Source organism: Podarcis bocagei, assembly GCF_964188305.1.
Source record: "Podarcis bocagei genome assembly, chromosome: 2".
Lineage (NCBI taxonomy): Eukaryota > Metazoa > Chordata > Lepidosauria > Squamata > Lacertidae > Podarcis > Podarcis bocagei.
In genome coordinates this window covers 119,226,218-119,243,353 of record NC_138126.1, presented here as the reverse complement: position 1 = coordinate 119,243,353, position 17,136 = coordinate 119,226,218, and the positions used below count along the sequence as shown (strand labels likewise).

Here is a 17,136-nt window from a genome sequence, read left to right as displayed (position 1 = left end):
CATCTTAGCATTAACCAGACCCAGACCTGCTTAAGTTTAGCAAGATGGTTGCAACAACATTCCCTCTAGCCATGTACTGCTGCCTTTGAGTCTTGGGTCTAAGATATATGCAGCAATGTGAATTGGCTTTGTATCATTTTAAAGCACTGCTTTCAAAAGCATTTCACTAGTCATCCTGAAGGAGAAGATACTCCTTAAGAGGAGTTCACATGCCATTTCTATTCTCATTTCCATTTTTTCATTTCAAGCTATGTGAGAGCTTTTTTGTTATGTTTCTTTTTGAAGTTTCTGGATTTTTTTCCTGGGATCTACCAATTTGTGTAGCCTTGATGGCAATGATTGACATGTCAATGCGTCTTAAATTCATATAATCCTTTCAAAGTCAATGTCAAGTTTTTGAAAGGCTAAATTAAGGTCTCTTACATTTAGAGCATATTAGGTAAGCACATTACAAAACATTGCACTACATTAATTGGCTCTAACTCTCTGTTCAAGAACATATTATTATTATTATTATTATTATTATTATTATTATTACTATTACTATTACTATTACTATTACTATTACTACTACTACTACTACTACTATGTGGTGGTGGTTGTAAGTTTTTAATGTTTGATCTTTTTGCTATGCTTTTATTATGTTGGAAGCTGCCCAGAGTGGCTGGAACAACCCATTCAGATGAGCAGAGTATAAATTATCATCATCGTAGTTAAGCTATCTGTGAGACTCATTAAAAGCAACCAAAGTAAAAGTTAGATGAATAAATCCTTCAACAATATATCTGAGTTTACTAAGCTCATTTAACTTTGGCAGCAGTTAAGAATAGTCAATCAAATTCGAATGCAGTGCAGGCTTTTTGAATCAGTATCCTACATAGGTCATGTCACTGTGATCAGCTAGTGAGATCCAGCAGACCAGCCAGTGTACCTTCCATTGTTACTGGGGAAAAGCAGTGGGGCAGAACAGGCATATGGATTTTCTTCTTACAGGGTGTACAGTTGCTCCTGGCTGAAGGTGATCCACCCTTTAAGCAAACTTTCATGGCTTGTGGCAGACACGTTTTGAGGGTTGCAGTCGGTAATGCCGTGGGTTAACAACCAGTTTTAAAATTTCAGCTACTTTGTCTTTGCACAACTTTTCCTATATAACGTCTTAAGCTTCAATTTGTCACTGGATAGATTAGCTCAGATATATTGCTACATATTTCAGCACATCAAGGTAATTGGTCTATAGACTGAAAAGATTGGATGGCATGGAACAGCATGGAACAGTATTCTAGTAAAGGTAAAGGGACCCCTGACCATTAGGTCCAGTCGTGACCGACTCTGGGGTTGCGGCGCTCATCTTGCTTTATTGGCCAAGGGAACCGGCGTTTGTCTGCAGACTAAGCTGCTTCTGGCGAACCAGAGCAGCGCACAGAAACGCCGTTTACCTTCCCGCCGGAGTGGTACCTATTTATCTACTTGCACTTTGACGTGCTTTCGAACTGCTAGGTTGGCAGGAGCAGGGACCAAACAACAGGAGCTCAGCCCGTCACGGGGATTTGAACCGCCGACCTTCTGATCGGCAAGTCCTAGGCTCTGTGGTTTAACCCACAGCACCACCCGCGTCCCTCAGTATTCTAGTAGCTGGTCCCATTGCACAATGGGACTTCCGCATATTCCCTTGAATCTGTTCTATGGGTTTCCCTCAATCCTCTGGAGCAGGGGAAGGGGAGGAGGCGAATGTTCTGTTGCACAAGCACAAACCATTGCACTGATGAAACAATTGCCGTGGTGCTATGTTGGATTCCTCTCATGGCTTTTAGATTCCACTTTAACACCTTCCATTTATCTCTGTTGTGTTTCCCCAAACCAGGACCAAGAGAGACGAACCCCTTTGCATGCAGCTGCATACTTGGGAGACGCCCCTATTCTTGAACTCCTAATACTATCAGGTAAGAAGTGAAGGTGTATGTTCTGGTTGATAAGAGGTGAAGGAGGTCAAGTCTAGCAGCTTCAGGGCATTTGCTGAATAGAAAAAGAAAACCTTCTCTTTCTATCCTGAGGGAACTGGTGGCAGTTTGGTGCAGACTTGTATATATCACTGCCTAAACTGTCAGGGGGGCAGAGTCACAGAGAGGATCGAGTAACACTGATAGATCCTGTGCAGTCCTGCAGTTGAGAACACTGACTTTAAACTGGGGTGGTAGCTGTATATTCCATGTTCAGTTCCAGCTTCAGGCAAATTGCTATTGCTCATCCTCTGTTAACAGGCCTTTAAGGCAGGAATTATAATGATCTACAATTTAAACAGTCACAAGAATGAATGAGAGGATCGTAAAGTGCTTTCATATTAAAAGTGCTAAAGTTAGCAGATTGCTACTAGTAATATTATTGGAGTCATGATTCTGCAGCAGCAAAGATTTATGGAAACGTTCGAATTCAGTGAAGCTATTTTGAAACAGACAGCTCTATCCACTGTAACTCTTCCTGTGTAGATTGCAGGGCAGAGTTGGCTTTCTGGACAGTGAAGCCAGCACAGATGGTTCTCAACGCATATGCTAAATGTCTCCAAGTTAATGGTCATGGAAGAAGTTGGCTATTGATGGTATATAATTTTAAAACAAGCGTTAGTTTTTGAAAGCTGCCGGTTTTCAGATATTTCTCTTTCGATGAGGATTGGGACACTAAATTGTGTGATCCTACTTGTACAAACTAATTATTCTTCCTTTTCAAGCATATTTAAGCATGGCTTCTGAACATGGTATCTTTCGTTAAGAAGAATTTTGCATCTCTGTCCTTGTGAGAAAGTTCTGTGAGTCAGAGGTTCTTCTCATTTAAACAACTGGACTGCCTTTATCAGTTGCACAGTTAAAGTTAGTGGAAGTGAGACTGGATTTTGTACAGTTCAGGAGGCCAACATAACATTAACCTTGAGATGTGTGTGGTATTGATAATACCATGCTCTTCAGTCTAAGCAATAGCACAATCAATATGTGGACAACTTATTTACAGCTTAGCTTTTTGAATGGTGGGCATTTTCTGAATACAGTGCCAATGTTCTCTTTCTCTTAATGTGTCTGCTGCCATTTTTGTTGCAAAACAAGTAAGACCCATATCTGCAAATACATGGTGAGATAATGGCTACAATCCTAGCTCCACTTACCAGGAAGCAAGCCCCATTGAATTCAGCAATACTTCTGAGTAAAACATGGTTAGGATTGCATTTTAAGGGGATAAATGGATTCTAATATTGGGTGCAGGGACAAGGGATGCTTTTCGTCAGTATATGATCTTGCTTTATCTCTCCTATCTACCTTGGGCAGGTGCTAACGTTAATGCAAAGGACACCCTTTGGCTAACCCCGTTACACCGTGCTGCAGCTTCTCGCAATGAGGTGGGTACTAGTTCCTTTGACCTGTTTTCATTCATCCTGTTAAAGTGGCAAAGGAAATGCTCTTTCTCATAGGGCCCTCCTACAGCCACCCTTTCGGCAACTTCACTTCCCCCTTCATATGCCAGTGCTTACCCTGGGTCACAATGAAAGCCAGTAGCTATCTTGAATGTCTGCAAACAAGAATTACCTTACAATGGTACCCCGCAAGACGAACGCCTCGCGAGACGAAAAACTCGCAAAACGAAAGGTTTTTTCGTTTTCGAGTTGCCTCGCAAGACGAATTTCCCTATGGGCTTGCTTCGCAAAACGAAGCTTGCCCCGGGGACAGCGGGTCTTCTCTTTTGAAGCAAGGGGCTGGGGGGAGATAGCGATCTCCCTGCAGCCCCTTGCTGCAAAAGACGTCCGGGGGAAGCGGGGAAGCGAAGCGCTTCGCTTCCCGCTGCCCCCGAACCTCTTCTGAAGCAAGGGGCTGGGGGGAGATAGCGATCTCCCTGCAGCCCCTTGCTGCAAAAGACGTCCGGGGGAAGCGGGGAAGCGAAGCGCTTCGCTTCCCGCTGCCCCCAACCTCTTCTGAAGCAAGGGGCTGGGGGGAGATAGCGATCTCCCTGCAGCCCCTTGCTGCAAAAGACGTCCGGGGGAAGCGGGGAAGCGAAGCGCTTCGCTTCCCGCTGCCCCCAACCTCTTCTGAAGCAAGGGGCTGGGGGGAGATAGCGATCTCCCTGCAGCCCCTTGCTGCAAAAGACGTCCGGGGGAAGCGGGGAAGCGAAGCGCTTCGCTTCCCGCTGCCCCCGGACCTCTTCTGAAGCAAGGGGCTGGGGGGAGATAGCGATCTCCCTGCAGCCCCTTGCTGCAAAAGACGTCCGGGGGAAACGGGAAGCGAAGCGCTTCTTCCCCGCTTCCCCCGGACGTCTTTTGCAGCAAGGGGCTGCAGGGAGATCGCTATCTCCCCGCAGCCCCTTGCTTCAAAAGAGGTCCGGGGGCAGCGGGAAGCGAAGCGCTTCTTCCCCGCTTCCCCCGGACGTCTTTTGCAGCAAGGGGCTGCGGGGAGATCGCTTCTCCCGGTGCTCCGAAGCCGGGCGGGGGGCAGGGGACACCTCCCGCCGCCGCGGGGACACCTTTTGAAGGCAGGCGGGGGGGGGAGCAAAGACTTTCACCCCCCGCCCGCCTTCAGAAGAGGTCCAGGACCTCTTCTGAAGGCTGGCGGGGGGCAAAAGTCTTTGTCCCCCCTGCCTGCCTTCCCAGGGGCTTTTAAATCGCCCCGGACAGCGGAGAAGTCCTCCGCTGTCCGGGGCGATTTTAAAATGCCGCCCGCCAGCATTTTAAGATCGCCCGGACAGCGGAGAAGTCCTCCGCTGTCCCGGGGTTTTTTAAAATGCTGGGGGTGGGAAGAAAAGCCCTTGTCCCCCCCCCCCAGCCTTCAGAAGAGGTCCGGGGACAGACTGTCCCCGGACCTGGTCTGAAGGCGGTTTCCCTAGGAACGCATTAATTGATTTTCAATGCATTCCTATGGGAAACCGTGCATCGCAAGACGAAACAACCGCAAGACGAAGAGATTTGCGGAACGAATTAATTTCGTCTTGCGAGGCACCACTGTAATCGTGAAAGGTGGAGCAAGACCTGTTGCCTTCCTTGCAGTTCATCTTTGTGTGCCTTATTGTGACTTAATGTAGCTGTGTAAGTTTCAAGTGAGGAGGGGTCCTGCTACATCTTGTGTCCCTCAGATTTCCGATTGCTGTAGCCAGTACTTTCCCCCTCCCCTTTAAGTAACATGGATGGACAAATCAGTTGTGTACCTGAAAAGAGTATGAAGTCAGAGTTACCTGTCCTTGAAGTTTGCTGGAATAAGGGAAATTACAGAATAGTGTGTTACGTTCCATAACCCCCATTCCATTTCTTATCTGAAGAAGTGTGCATGCACACGAAAGCTCATACCAAGAACTAACTTAGTTGGTCTTTAAGGTGCTACTGGAAGGAATTTTTTTACTTTTACTTACTACCCCATTCCATGGTCAGCATTTCTACTGAATGCCTATTTTGTCTGAATTAAGCTTCAATTTGTTACCCTTACTCTTGTCTATTACCAATTCAAAACATGGACCAGCTTCCCTGGAATTTGATGGAAAAGGGAGAGAGAGAGAGAGTTGGGTATCATTAGTACATTGGTGACACGAAACCCTAAAAATTAGTGGTTTAATGTGGATGCTAAATAGAACTGGGTACAAGATGGTACTAGGACATTGGCCAAGGGGTCGAACAGGAATCCCCCAGCAGCACCTTCTAGAACTACCCCTGGAACTCCAAAAAAATGAAGCCTGCAAGTCCTGTCCCAGTCAGATGATTACGAGAGTTGATGGTATTGAAAGCTGCCTAGATGGTCTTGCAGAACCAACAGAGAGATATCCCCTCTGCCAATTCCTGGTGTGTATAGCCCACTAAGGTGACTAAATCTGCCTCAGTCCCATAATCAGACTTGAAGTAAGATTGAAATGGATCTAAATAATCCACCTCGCCTACCTGGAGTGTGATGCCACTCACAAACTCAGGCGTCTTGCCCAGAAATGGAGTGTTGGGGACAGGCAAGAGAAATTATCCAATATGATGAGGTTCAAGGAAGCTTCTTAAAAGACATTAGGGCCCTTGCTCGGTCAGTTCCCTTGGCAGCTATTATAAGCCAAGAAGGGCAAGTGTGGAGCACACACGTAGGTAGGCCTCACCCTTCCACGGATCCTGTCCATATGCCTGAGCTGTACAAATTGAAACTGTCCCCTATAACTGGACAAGTTAGTCTAGGCTTGTCACCTGGTGCAGAGAAAGGATCAGGTGACCAGGCAGGAAAGCTCAGTAACAGCTCCTCTCCCCACTCCCAACTTTTTGTCCACAAACAGCTAATTTAGGATTGTGTAGAAAATAAGGTTAGTAACTTTTGTACACTTGTTTGCAGGGCTTCACTGGTTTACTTTAAAGTCATAAATCAATATTCTGCATCCCAGAGTGCCAAGATCTGCAATTTCTGCACAAGCTGAATGCGTTATGAACCTAATCTGGCCCTGTGTCACAGAGACAAGGCTGCTTCCAGTGAGCATTTTTAGCAGGATTAGGAATGGAGATTTGCGCAGAATGCATGGACATGGAAGCTCCCTTTTGCCCACAGACACACACATGCACACTCAGGGATCTAAATAGTGCAGTAAACTACAGTTGCCTTAATTTTCTCTCAGACTGTTCTTTTTTTAAAAAATAAAATAAAATGTTGGTATTAATATTTTATTGAAAAGGTTTCAATTATAAAGAAATAAACTGATACAAGGAAAAATAAAAAGGCACAAAAATGTGTAGGAATATATACAGTAGGTGTGTGTATATATATATATATATATATATATATGCATGCAAATACAGTGGTACCTCATGTTAAGTACTTAATTCGTTCCAGATGTCCGTTCTTAACCTGAAACTGTTCTTAACCTGAAGCACTACTTTAGCTAATGGGGCCTCCTGCTGCCGCCGCACCGCCGGAGCCCGATTTCTGTTCTCATCCTGAAGCAAAGTTCTTAACCTGAAGCACTATTTCTGGGTTAGCGGGGTGTGTAACCTGAAGCGTATGTAACCCGAGGTACCACTGTATACGAAAAATACCGTAACCCATCCATTCTTTTATATATTTGATATTATTATCACAGTCTGTTCTTGACACAGCATTGTAGAAAATGCCACCCCTTTCCTAACTGATGTATTATCTTACACACTGCTACATTAATTCAGAGGTAGAGAAGTTTGCGTTGCCGTGAGTAGGATAACATCCATAACTTGATAATAGAGCAGCTTTTCATCCTAAGGGTGCTGTTGTAATGTGTTGCTATATTTCTCTGTAAAAGCAGAAAGTCGCTTTTTTTTTTGTACAGATGATTGTGGGGTAGGTTTTATGCCCTTAATTGCACAAAGACTGGGCTCCCAAGAGACTGTCCTCCTGGAAAAGCTTCCGCTGTTCCTCAGCAGAGTCTGTTAACTTGTGTAATTGCCTTTTCCTGCTGACCTCACAGCTTCAGGCCATTTCCAGCAGTCGAGAAGCACCGCTTAAGCTGGCTCAATTAATTCACCTCTTTGCTTCAGAAAAGCGTCAGCCTTTTTATTGATGCTTGACTTCCAGGGGCAGGGTGGGTGGTTCCTACTCCTGAGTTTGTAAGGAGATACTGTGGTATATTTCCTTACGCAAATGAGGAAAAATGTAGGCCCCTGGGCTGCTTTTGGCTCCTGCCAAGCTTCTTACACCTCGCGGGCCACCAAAGAGCATTTGTTAGCTACAGGATCACAATTACTTAGCGGCAGGATCACTCTAGAAGTCACCAGAGATAGAACTTGGAACTCCTATGGTGGCTTCAGCAAACTGTATGGGTTGAATCCGACAAAGTCATTATGTGAGCAAAATGACATGCTTGTACAGTAGTAGTATCATTGCTACTACAGTGGTACCTCGGGTTAAGTACTTAATTCGTTCCGGAGGTCCGTACTTAACCTGAAACTGTTCTTAACCTGAAGCACCACTTTAGCTAATGGGGCCTCCTGCTGCTGCCGTGCCGCCAGAGCATGATTTCTGTTCTCATCCTGAAGCAAAGTTCTTAATCCTAGGTAATATTTCTGGGTTAGCGGAGTCTGTAACCTGAAGCGTATGTAACCTGAAGCGTATGTAACCTGAAGCGTATGTAACCTGAGGTACCACTGTACAGATACAGTGGTACCTTGGGTTACATACGCTTCAGGTTACATACATACAGACTCCGCTAACCCAGAAATAGTGCCTCAGGTTAAGAACTTTGCTTCAAGATGAGAACAGAAATTGTGTTCCGGCGGCGCGGCAGCAGCAGGAGGCCCCATTAGCTAAAGTGGTGCTTCAGGTTAAGAACAGTTTCAGGTTAAGTACGGACTTCCGGAACGAATTAAGTACTTAACCCAAGGTACCACTGTATTACATTTATTGTTCATCATTCCCTAGCAGGTCCCAGGATTTATTGATTGATTTTAAAATTCTGTACAGTGGTACCTTGGTTCTCAGACTTAATCCATTCCGGGAGTCCGTTCAACTCCCAAAACCGTTCGAAAACCAAGGCTTCCGATTGGCTGCAGGAGCTTCCTACACCCAAGCGGAAGCCGCGTCAGACATTTGGCTTCCTAAAAACATTTGCAAACCAAAGCACTTATTTCCGAGTTTGCGGCATTCAAGAGCCGATTTGTTTGACAACTAAGCTGTTCGAGCGCCAAGGTACCACTGTATTAAAAACAGTTAAAACAAATTACAGCCACAGAAATAGGGTGGGTCTTAAAAACACAGGTCTCAGGTGTAAATAGGTGATCTTCAACATTTGCTGAAAGCTGTATAGTGAAGGTAGCAGATGCATCTCTGTGGGGAGGGAATTCCACAGCCACCAGAGCATGGAGTACTATGAGCAAGTCCTCACTTTCCAAAAGGGGGTGTAGCTGAAAACAGGCGCCCCCCAAGTCCTCAAGGTCATCTGAGCCTCAAGTGACAATGTTGGATCCAGGGATTACCCCCAAGCTACAAACCTGCTCCTTCCAGGGGAGTGCAACCCCAACCAGAGAAAGCCATCTTACTCTTCCTGACGCCCCCCAAATCTGCTCTGGAGAGCTAGAGGGAAAACCCAGAGCTGATGTGGCAGAAGTCGCATTGCATGAGCGGATGTCCTTCTGCTTGCACAGTTACTTTGTTGGCTGTAATCCTATACCAGGCAGCGTGGGCATATTATTGAAACCAAGCCAGCTGCTGTGTTTGTGAGGCCTTGAATCTAAAGCCCTTCTTGGCTGGGTTCTCATCTCCTGCCCCCACCTGAGGCTCACATGAACCCTTGCTGCTGCCTCCCCACCCTCTTCTCTGGTAGTCTCTAACACTCTCACCCTAGCTGTCTAGATCTTGAAGCTTTGACCTGACAGTAAGCTGCTTTTAGAGAGAAGACTTCCTTAGAATTCAGACAAATCTCATTTGAGCTCGAAGGCTTGACACACTGAAAGTATGAATCCGAACATTCTTGGCACCTTGGGAATTGGGGCAAAAGGAGACAGTTTCACATTATTGCCTTTTTAGTTGTTGCATCAATTCAGGTGCTTTAGTTAATATTCTGCATATAGCAGGTGCCTGTAATACTTAAAACTCTTTGCCACCAGCAGACCAGCCAATAATGGACACCAAGACCTGATTTCTTAACTTCCCAGATGTTCTACCCTGGTTTGGGGCTTTTTGAGCCTCGCAGGGTTAAGAAGATGAAGGAGAGTAGGAATTGGTAATAGGATGAGGGATATATTGAGTTGTGCCTTACAGTGTTGGCTCCTCTTTCAGCCGTCAGCGTTCCTCATTGTGTGCCCACTTAGCTCTGCTAGATCACTGCAACTTGTAGTGCCTCATACAAGAATGCTCTTGGTCCTTTTGATATTTCCCAGCAGCAGATTCTGCAGTGTTTTAGGTTAGCTTTGTTTTAAAATTCCAGTTCTGCCATGCAGCTTGTTCCTCGGGTTAAGAACTTAATTCGTTCCGGAGTTCTGTTCTTAACCTGGAACTGTACTTAACCTGAAGCACCACTTTAGCTAATGGGGCCTCCTGCTACCGCCGCGCTGCCGGAGCACAATTTCTGTTCTCATCCTTGCGGAAGGGACATAGAAGAGATTTGAAGGCTTCGGATATAAGATCACCAGGTTAATGTGCCAGACTATTGGGATAAAAAGGACTGACAATCCCGGGACCGGGGGAAGGGGACGCTGGAAGAAGATTGGATTGTTTTTATTCTCTTTTTTATCATCAGAAATGTTTTATGAACGTTGCAAAAATGTTGAAATGAAATTACTTGGCTCTTGTAAGAATGTTTAAAGAATTAGGTAAAAAGGCAATGGTTATGAGAAGCTGGTAAAAATAAGATTTAAGTTTTAAGGTTTTTTATAAGATAAGATGAAAATAGAGCAAGGTAATGTAATGACAGAATATTATGAATTATGGAAAGGATTTGCTGTGACAATTATTAATCAAGATACAAGAGATGGGAGGAGGAGGAGGTCATGGAAAGAAGGTAATGAAAGTGGAGAATTTGAAAATGATGGTTTTATTTTTTATTTTTTTCTGTTTCTGTCTTTTTTCTCTGTAATTTTTTTTCTTTGTAATTTTAAAAAATTCTTTTTTCAATAAATATCATTATAAAAAAAAATTTCTGTTCTCATCCTGAAGCAAAGTTCTTAACCCGAGGTACTATTTCTGGGTTAGCGGAGTCTGTAACCTGAAGCGTATGTAACCCGAATTGTATGTAACCCGAGGAACCACTGTATTCCTCTAGCGATTCTTTGCCTTGCTCAAGCAGTCTTTTAAAAAAGACCTTTCTGTCTGTGTTCTCTCCCTGGCAGAAGGCACTTAACCTCCTCCTAAAGCACTCTGCGGACGTCAACGCTCGCGACAAGTATTGGCAAACACCACTGCACGTTGCCGCTGCCAACAGAGCCACCAAGTGTGCTGAGGCCATCATCGCCCTGCTAAGTAGTGTTAATGTGGCAGACCGCACCGGCCGGACAGCACTGCACCATGCTGTACACAGTGGGCACATTGAGGTAAGGGTGTGCTTCTTTTCATGGAGGGTTTTCTGTGCAGTCCACCTCTGTTGGATAAGTATTGGAATGGGGGGAGGGGTCTAGTCCGAAAAGCGTTTGGGGCTTAAGACAGAACAACACTGCGTGGAAAACTCATGCTGTGAAACTCAAGTAGCTGTTGTTGTTGTGAGGAAACACCTTTCTGCTTGACACTTTTCTGCTGCGACCCCGCCCTTTGCAACCCACTTCTTTCCTCCCACGGTTTCAAACTTGTTTCTTGGAGGAGAGATTTGCCTTCAGGCAAAAAGAGCAGGCTGTCAGGGTTGGGTTGCAGCAGACAAGCAACAGGTAGGGAGCAAGTTCAGCTCCCCTCTGCCGCTTGTGCACATTGTTGGCCCTTCCTAAAACCTGCTTCCCCCTGATATTTATTTAAACTATTGACTTCCTTCCAAAGAAGCCCAGGTTGGCAAATACTTCTTTGATTAAAAGAATACAATTAAGAAGAAAATAAAAATGTTTAAAAACCGTCAAAAGCACCTGAAAAACAATAAAGCACCTGAAAAACCAATGTAAGAGCAGATGCAACCAAGTCACAGAAGCAGATGCAGTAGTGTTGATACATATGTTTGTAATTCTGACTTTTAGGGTCCTATAAAGAGATCCTTTGCTCCTCCTACAGACTCCCTGAACGATGACAGGAACTCTTTGGGCAATATGTTCAGGGTGTTGCATACTTGCATTTGTGCTCTGGAGCCTGTCATAAGGCCTATAATGTAGAATCTAGCAGTTGCCACAGGGGCCCTGCTGGCTGTGCTTTCGCTTTTTGAAGAGAAACAAGTTTCTAGTCCTTATAGCTTTAAAGAAGATTCTCAGAAAATGTGGTTCCTCTTCTCCCGCCACCAGTATTTCAAACACAGAGGAAGCGCACAGAAGAGTGAACTACTGTATTTTTCGCCCTATAGGACGCACTTTTTCCCCTCCAAAAATGAAGGGGAAATGTGTGTGTGTCCTATTGGGCGAATGCAGGCTTTCGCTGAAGCCTGGAGAGCGAGAGGGGTCGGTGCGCACCGACCCCTCTCGCTCTCCAGGCTTCAGGAAGCTATCCGCAAGCCTTGCGAGCCCGGCAGGAGTTCCCACCGGGCTCGCAAGGCTTGCGGGCGGCAGCCCGAAGCACGGGTAACGCTCCGGAGCGCACCCCGGGCTTTAGGCAGATATCGGCCAGCCCCACAAGCTCGGGGGACAACGGGGAGGCGGAGCACCGCTATTCCCCGACCTGGTTTGGAGGCTGGCAGGGAGAAGCAAGCTTCTCCCCACCGCCAGCCCCACAAGCTCAGGGGACAACGGGGCAAGCCGCTGCCCCACAGAGGCTAGGGAGGCTGTCCTTGAAGGCAGAAGAGGGAGACGGAGCGCTCCGTCTCCCTCTTCTAGCTTGGGGATGGCTGCGGGGAGGGGGGATAATTTTTCCCCCTTGATTCCCCCCCCAAAAAAAACTAGGTGCGCCCTATGGGCCGGTGCATCCTATGGGGCGAAAAATACGGTATATATTTCAGCCTTCCTTCCTGCACGACAACAAAACAGGAACAAAAGTTCAGCATGCGGGGTTGTATCTAGCATGAGTCCTGCTCACAGATGACCCATTGCATTTAATATACCTCCGTTATGTCCATTAATATCAGCAGATCTGTTCTGAGTGTGCCTCATGTTGGATACATCCTCCTGCCCCAGAAATGCCACCCATAAGGGAAACCATACAGAATGATGGAAAGGGTAACCTCAGCTATAAAAGTGCCAGAATTTCATTTTGTTTGGAAGCTCAAAATGCTGGCCCCTTTCTTCAGATTGTGTATAGTGTCACTTTCCTACTTAATTGCCAGGCAGAGGTGCAGTTACATGCTTATCTGCCTTCCAAAGCTAGCTTTGCTGAGAAATAAAACCTGGCTCCCAGTCGAGGACACGTTTCTCTTATGTAATAAAGGTGGTCTTTGGGGCATCACCTAACCTAGACCTTCCCTTGCTGCTTCTCTTTGCTGTTAGGTGTGCCAGTGGTGCAGGGAAACTGTGCATGAGTAGGTGCCAAGAAGAGAGGAGCTGAGTGGGGAAATGGCTCAGAATTTATATTTGTATTTATTCGTTAATGTGGCTTTATTTGTTATTTCTGTGACATTCGTTGTTGCTTTTGTTTTATTTTCCTATACACCACTTAGATATATTTTCATATGTTAAGCAGTACAGAGATTGCCTTAAAAAGCCCTAAATAATAAAGCCCAAGGAGACAGGTGCTGATTCTACAGCACTGCACCAGCAGGAAGTTCTAAGTAAATGGACATGCTTTTGTAAAAAATAATAATAATAAATTCCTGTTTGTGACTCTTTTCTTCTCCACTTTTTCTTAGATGGTTAACCTGCTCTTAAATAAAGGGGCCAATCTGAGCACATGCGACAAGAAGGAGAGACAGCCAATACATTGGGCAGCCTTCCTTGGTATGTTTTTCTCTTCCTTTTGCAGGCCCTCTGATCTTTATCTCTCTCTCTCTCTCTCTCTTGTTTGTGTGAGAGAGAGCGTGTGTGTTGTGATCACACACACAAGAGCAAGAGTGTGTGTTGTAATCATATACATGGATCTTTGAGGAGGAGCTTATATGTAAAAAGATAGAATATTCTGAATACGTGTCCAGCAAAGAATGCAGGATATTGGAGCCAAGACTGGGCATATAAGTCAACCCCCCAAATTGGCAGCTGCCAATTTGGGGGGTCATCTTATACGCCCAGTTGCCTAATACACCGGAATCTACAGTAGGTACTACTGCGGCACTCTGGCTTCCGTCACGGTGTTCTGTTGCACCAGAAGCGGTTTAGCCATGCTTTCCACATGACATGGAAAGCTGTCTGTCTGTGGACAAACACCGGCTCCCTCAGCCTGAAAAGCAAGATGAGTGCCGCACCCCATTTTTGACTGGACTTAACCGCCAGGAGTTCTTTATCTTTGCCTTTTAATGAGAGATAAGCGATGTGCCCTGATTGCTCAGAAAATGTTACATAAAATGCTTTTGGGGTTGCACCACTCCCAGCTTCCCAGTTGCTCCACAATATGGTGGGCCTGAGTCAAACCAAGTAACAGGGTGGCCATTTGCACATAGCTGATAGGAAGTGAGACAAAAGGGAGCACTCATGATTATGGCCAGAAGCAGGAACCCAGTGAAGAGCCAAGGTGGAGGAAGACCATGACTTCAGAGGGCACTCCATGTGAGCAGGAGTCCCAAGTAGGAGCCAACCACTGTACAAACTCAGCTGATGTGGTGGTGCTTCCCAATTCTTAAGGACGGGTTTAACTCTGGGCACCATTTTGAAAGTGGCACATGGGCATTTGTACTCATTGTGCTTGCTTCATTCGCCTCAAGAGTTAGGCCATCGCAATATGCTATGGTGATGAGAATGATGATTGATTGTTGAATCCGCTGCTTAAAGACTACCTTCTGATTCTTTTTCTCCTAATGGAAGGAGTTCTCTTTAGGGGAAGGCTTCTTTTCCTTCAAAGATATCTCCACCCAGAGGGAACCCAGTCACACAAACAGTCATTAAGATACACCAGCAGCTATTAACATACTATCTAGAGCTATTAACACCTCATTAGTCTTTTTTTGCGCTTCAGCTGAGAAAAGAGGGGGGGGAGGGGAGAGCTGCTTTTTTCTACATTAAAGAAGAAAGCTGCATGTTTAATCATCCCTTTTGTACTCTTCCTCCTTTTTTTTTTTTTTGCCAAGCATGTAAAGCTTGAATGTTCACGAGTTAAATGCGCACAGGTTGCAATTTACTCTTTTAGGGCCATAGGTTTGGTTTATGAAATTATATAAAGTAAAACTGTGCTCAAATTAAACTGCCATTATCTTTTTTAAAAACACCCAAACAAAAGGTGTAAGTGAAAGAAGTGGACCGTCAAAGCATAGAAACCTGAAGTAAGTCTAGAGGTTGAGCAGGTAAACATATATGGAAGTGGCAAGTAGGGAAAACATATAGATCACAGTATGCAGCCCTGTCCCTGCATCAGATGCCCTCTGTATCTGCCCATAAGCTGTTAAGCACAGAGCAGCAGAGAAAAGAAGTTTGAAATCTTTCATTGTATGGTAGACACTAAATCTAAAATTCGAATATCCTTGTTTTGGGTGCTTTTTCTATCACCCAGTCCATGGAGGGAGGAGGGAGAAAGATTCCTGATCTAGTGAAATTCCTGGCAGGACAAAGAAATGAAATCTTGCAGAAAACACCACATTTGGCTATCTATAACGTCGTGAATTGGCTCAGACAACCTTTTGAGGCAACAAAATCCACAGCTCGGCAATAACTATTAGCACCAGCCAAAATATCGCAAAAAGCGTGGCAATTTTTGATTCTGTGGATTCAGGAGTGGTTTATCCCTCCTTATAGTCCAATGCTACCTTCATTGGCTTCCAACATAAGGAGCAGATCTGTATGGGAGTGGGAAGCCTTGTTCAAATTGCTGTCTCTCTCTGTGTTTGCCTGTGTTGCCTCTCTGTGTTTGTTATACCTCTCTGTGCTTGTACATTGCCTCCTCCCAGGGCATCTGGAAGTCTTGAAGCTGCTTGTGGCCCGAGGAGCTGACGTTACGTGCAAGGACAAGAAGGGTTACACACTGCTCCACACGGCAGCAGCCAGCGGCCAGATCGAGGTTGTGAAACACCTGCTGAGGCTTGGAGTAGAGGCAAGTGCTGCAAATGTACCAACTCAGTGGGCACTGCTCCTGCTTATTCTGACAGTACTCTTAACAGTGTGTACCTGTACTTTGAAACATGTGCAGGCATAGTTTCAGACAGGTTAGGTGCTGCAGGGGAGGGGATTATTGCAACAATATGGAAAAACCTGGAAGCAGCTTTGTCACACGGATCTTCATCATGAAGTGCATGTAGGTAGCCCCAGTGTTAACAATGCTTCCCCATTGCGATACGAGTTTTCAAGATGCAGGTGTTTAAAAATAAATGTTTGGAAGTAACTGTATGTGGACGCTAACTGCCGTCTTGGTGTTATTTTACCGGTGATTTCTAATGCCTGCTGGATTCTGTCTCCACAACCAGCGCAACAGGCAGGAAAAAGCTGTATGTATGCAAGGGAATGTACTGCTTATCTTTTAATTGAAACCCAAGGTTTTATACCAGCTTCAACAAACTCCCTGCTTATACCTGCTGCTGCTGTTTTTAGCTAGCCGATCTATTTTCCCCAAAAATAAATAAATGAAAAAATAAAAAGTTGAATAAAAAGTTAATGTTAGCAGGCAAGCACAGTAGGTTGGGCTAAGAAGCAAGTGTATACCTGAAGGAGCGTCTCCACCCCCATCGTTCAGCCCGGACACTGAGATCCAGCACTGAGGGCCTTCTGGCGGCTCCCTCATTGCGAGAAGTGAGGTTACAGGGAACCAGACAGAGGGCCTTCTCGGTAGTGGCGCCTGCCCTATGGAATGCCCTCCCTTCAGATGTGAAGGAAATAAGCAGCTATCTTCTCATTAAAAGACATCTGAAGGCAGCCCTGTTTAGGGAAGTTTTTAATATTTAATGCTGTATTGTTTTTAACACTTGATTGGAAGCCGCCCAGAGTGGCTGGGGAAACTCAGCCAGATGGGCGGGGTATAAATAATAAATTGTTGTTGTTGTTGTTGTTGTTGTTGTTGTTGTTGTTGTTGTTGTTATATTTGAAGGAGCTTCTGTGGCCTTGGGCAGCCCAATAATGTAGTTGCTGCTCTTCTTTCTCACCAAGCTCTCTCTGTGCAGCATTGATACAGCACGTTCACATGCTTGCCTTTTCACACTTGTCCTTGTAGATTGACGAACCAAATTTCTTTGGCAACACTGCACTTCACATTGCCTGTTACATGGGCCAGGATGCTGTGGCCAATGAACTGGTCAACTACGGCGCCAATGTCAATCAGCCCGATGAGAAGGGCTTCACCCCCCTGCACTTTGCTGCCGTCTCCACCAACGGAGCCCTGTGCCTGGAACTTCTCGTCAACAACGGAGCTGACGTGAACTTTCAGGTATGAGCCCTCAAGTCAGGATTCGGTCAGGCTTTGAGGGAAGGAGGTGGGGAGTCTCAGCTAGGATGGGAGAACTAAAGGCAAATTTATATTGTAGTTAGTAGGACATGTCCATTTGCTAACTTGCTGTGATGTTTTC

At 45.5% G+C, this 17,136-nt stretch overlaps 1 protein-coding gene across 1 annotated transcript in view; it reads left to right on the top strand.

The window, feature by feature from the left end:
* ANKRD52 (ankyrin repeat domain 52) overlaps positions 1 to 17,136 on the top strand; it is a 69,222-nt gene that overhangs the window by 13,289 nt on the left and 38,797 nt on the right. The window contains exons 3-8 of the mRNA XM_081181606.1: positions 1,862 to 1,940; positions 3,312 to 3,382; positions 10,778 to 10,978; positions 13,351 to 13,438; positions 15,532 to 15,674; positions 16,785 to 16,997. Coding sequence (XP_081037732.1) covers positions 1,862 to 1,940; positions 3,312 to 3,382; positions 10,778 to 10,978; positions 13,351 to 13,438; positions 15,532 to 15,674; positions 16,785 to 16,997 — 795 coding nt within the window. The remainder of the gene's footprint in view (positions 1 to 1,861; positions 1,941 to 3,311; positions 3,383 to 10,777; positions 10,979 to 13,350; positions 13,439 to 15,531; positions 15,675 to 16,784; positions 16,998 to 17,136) is intronic.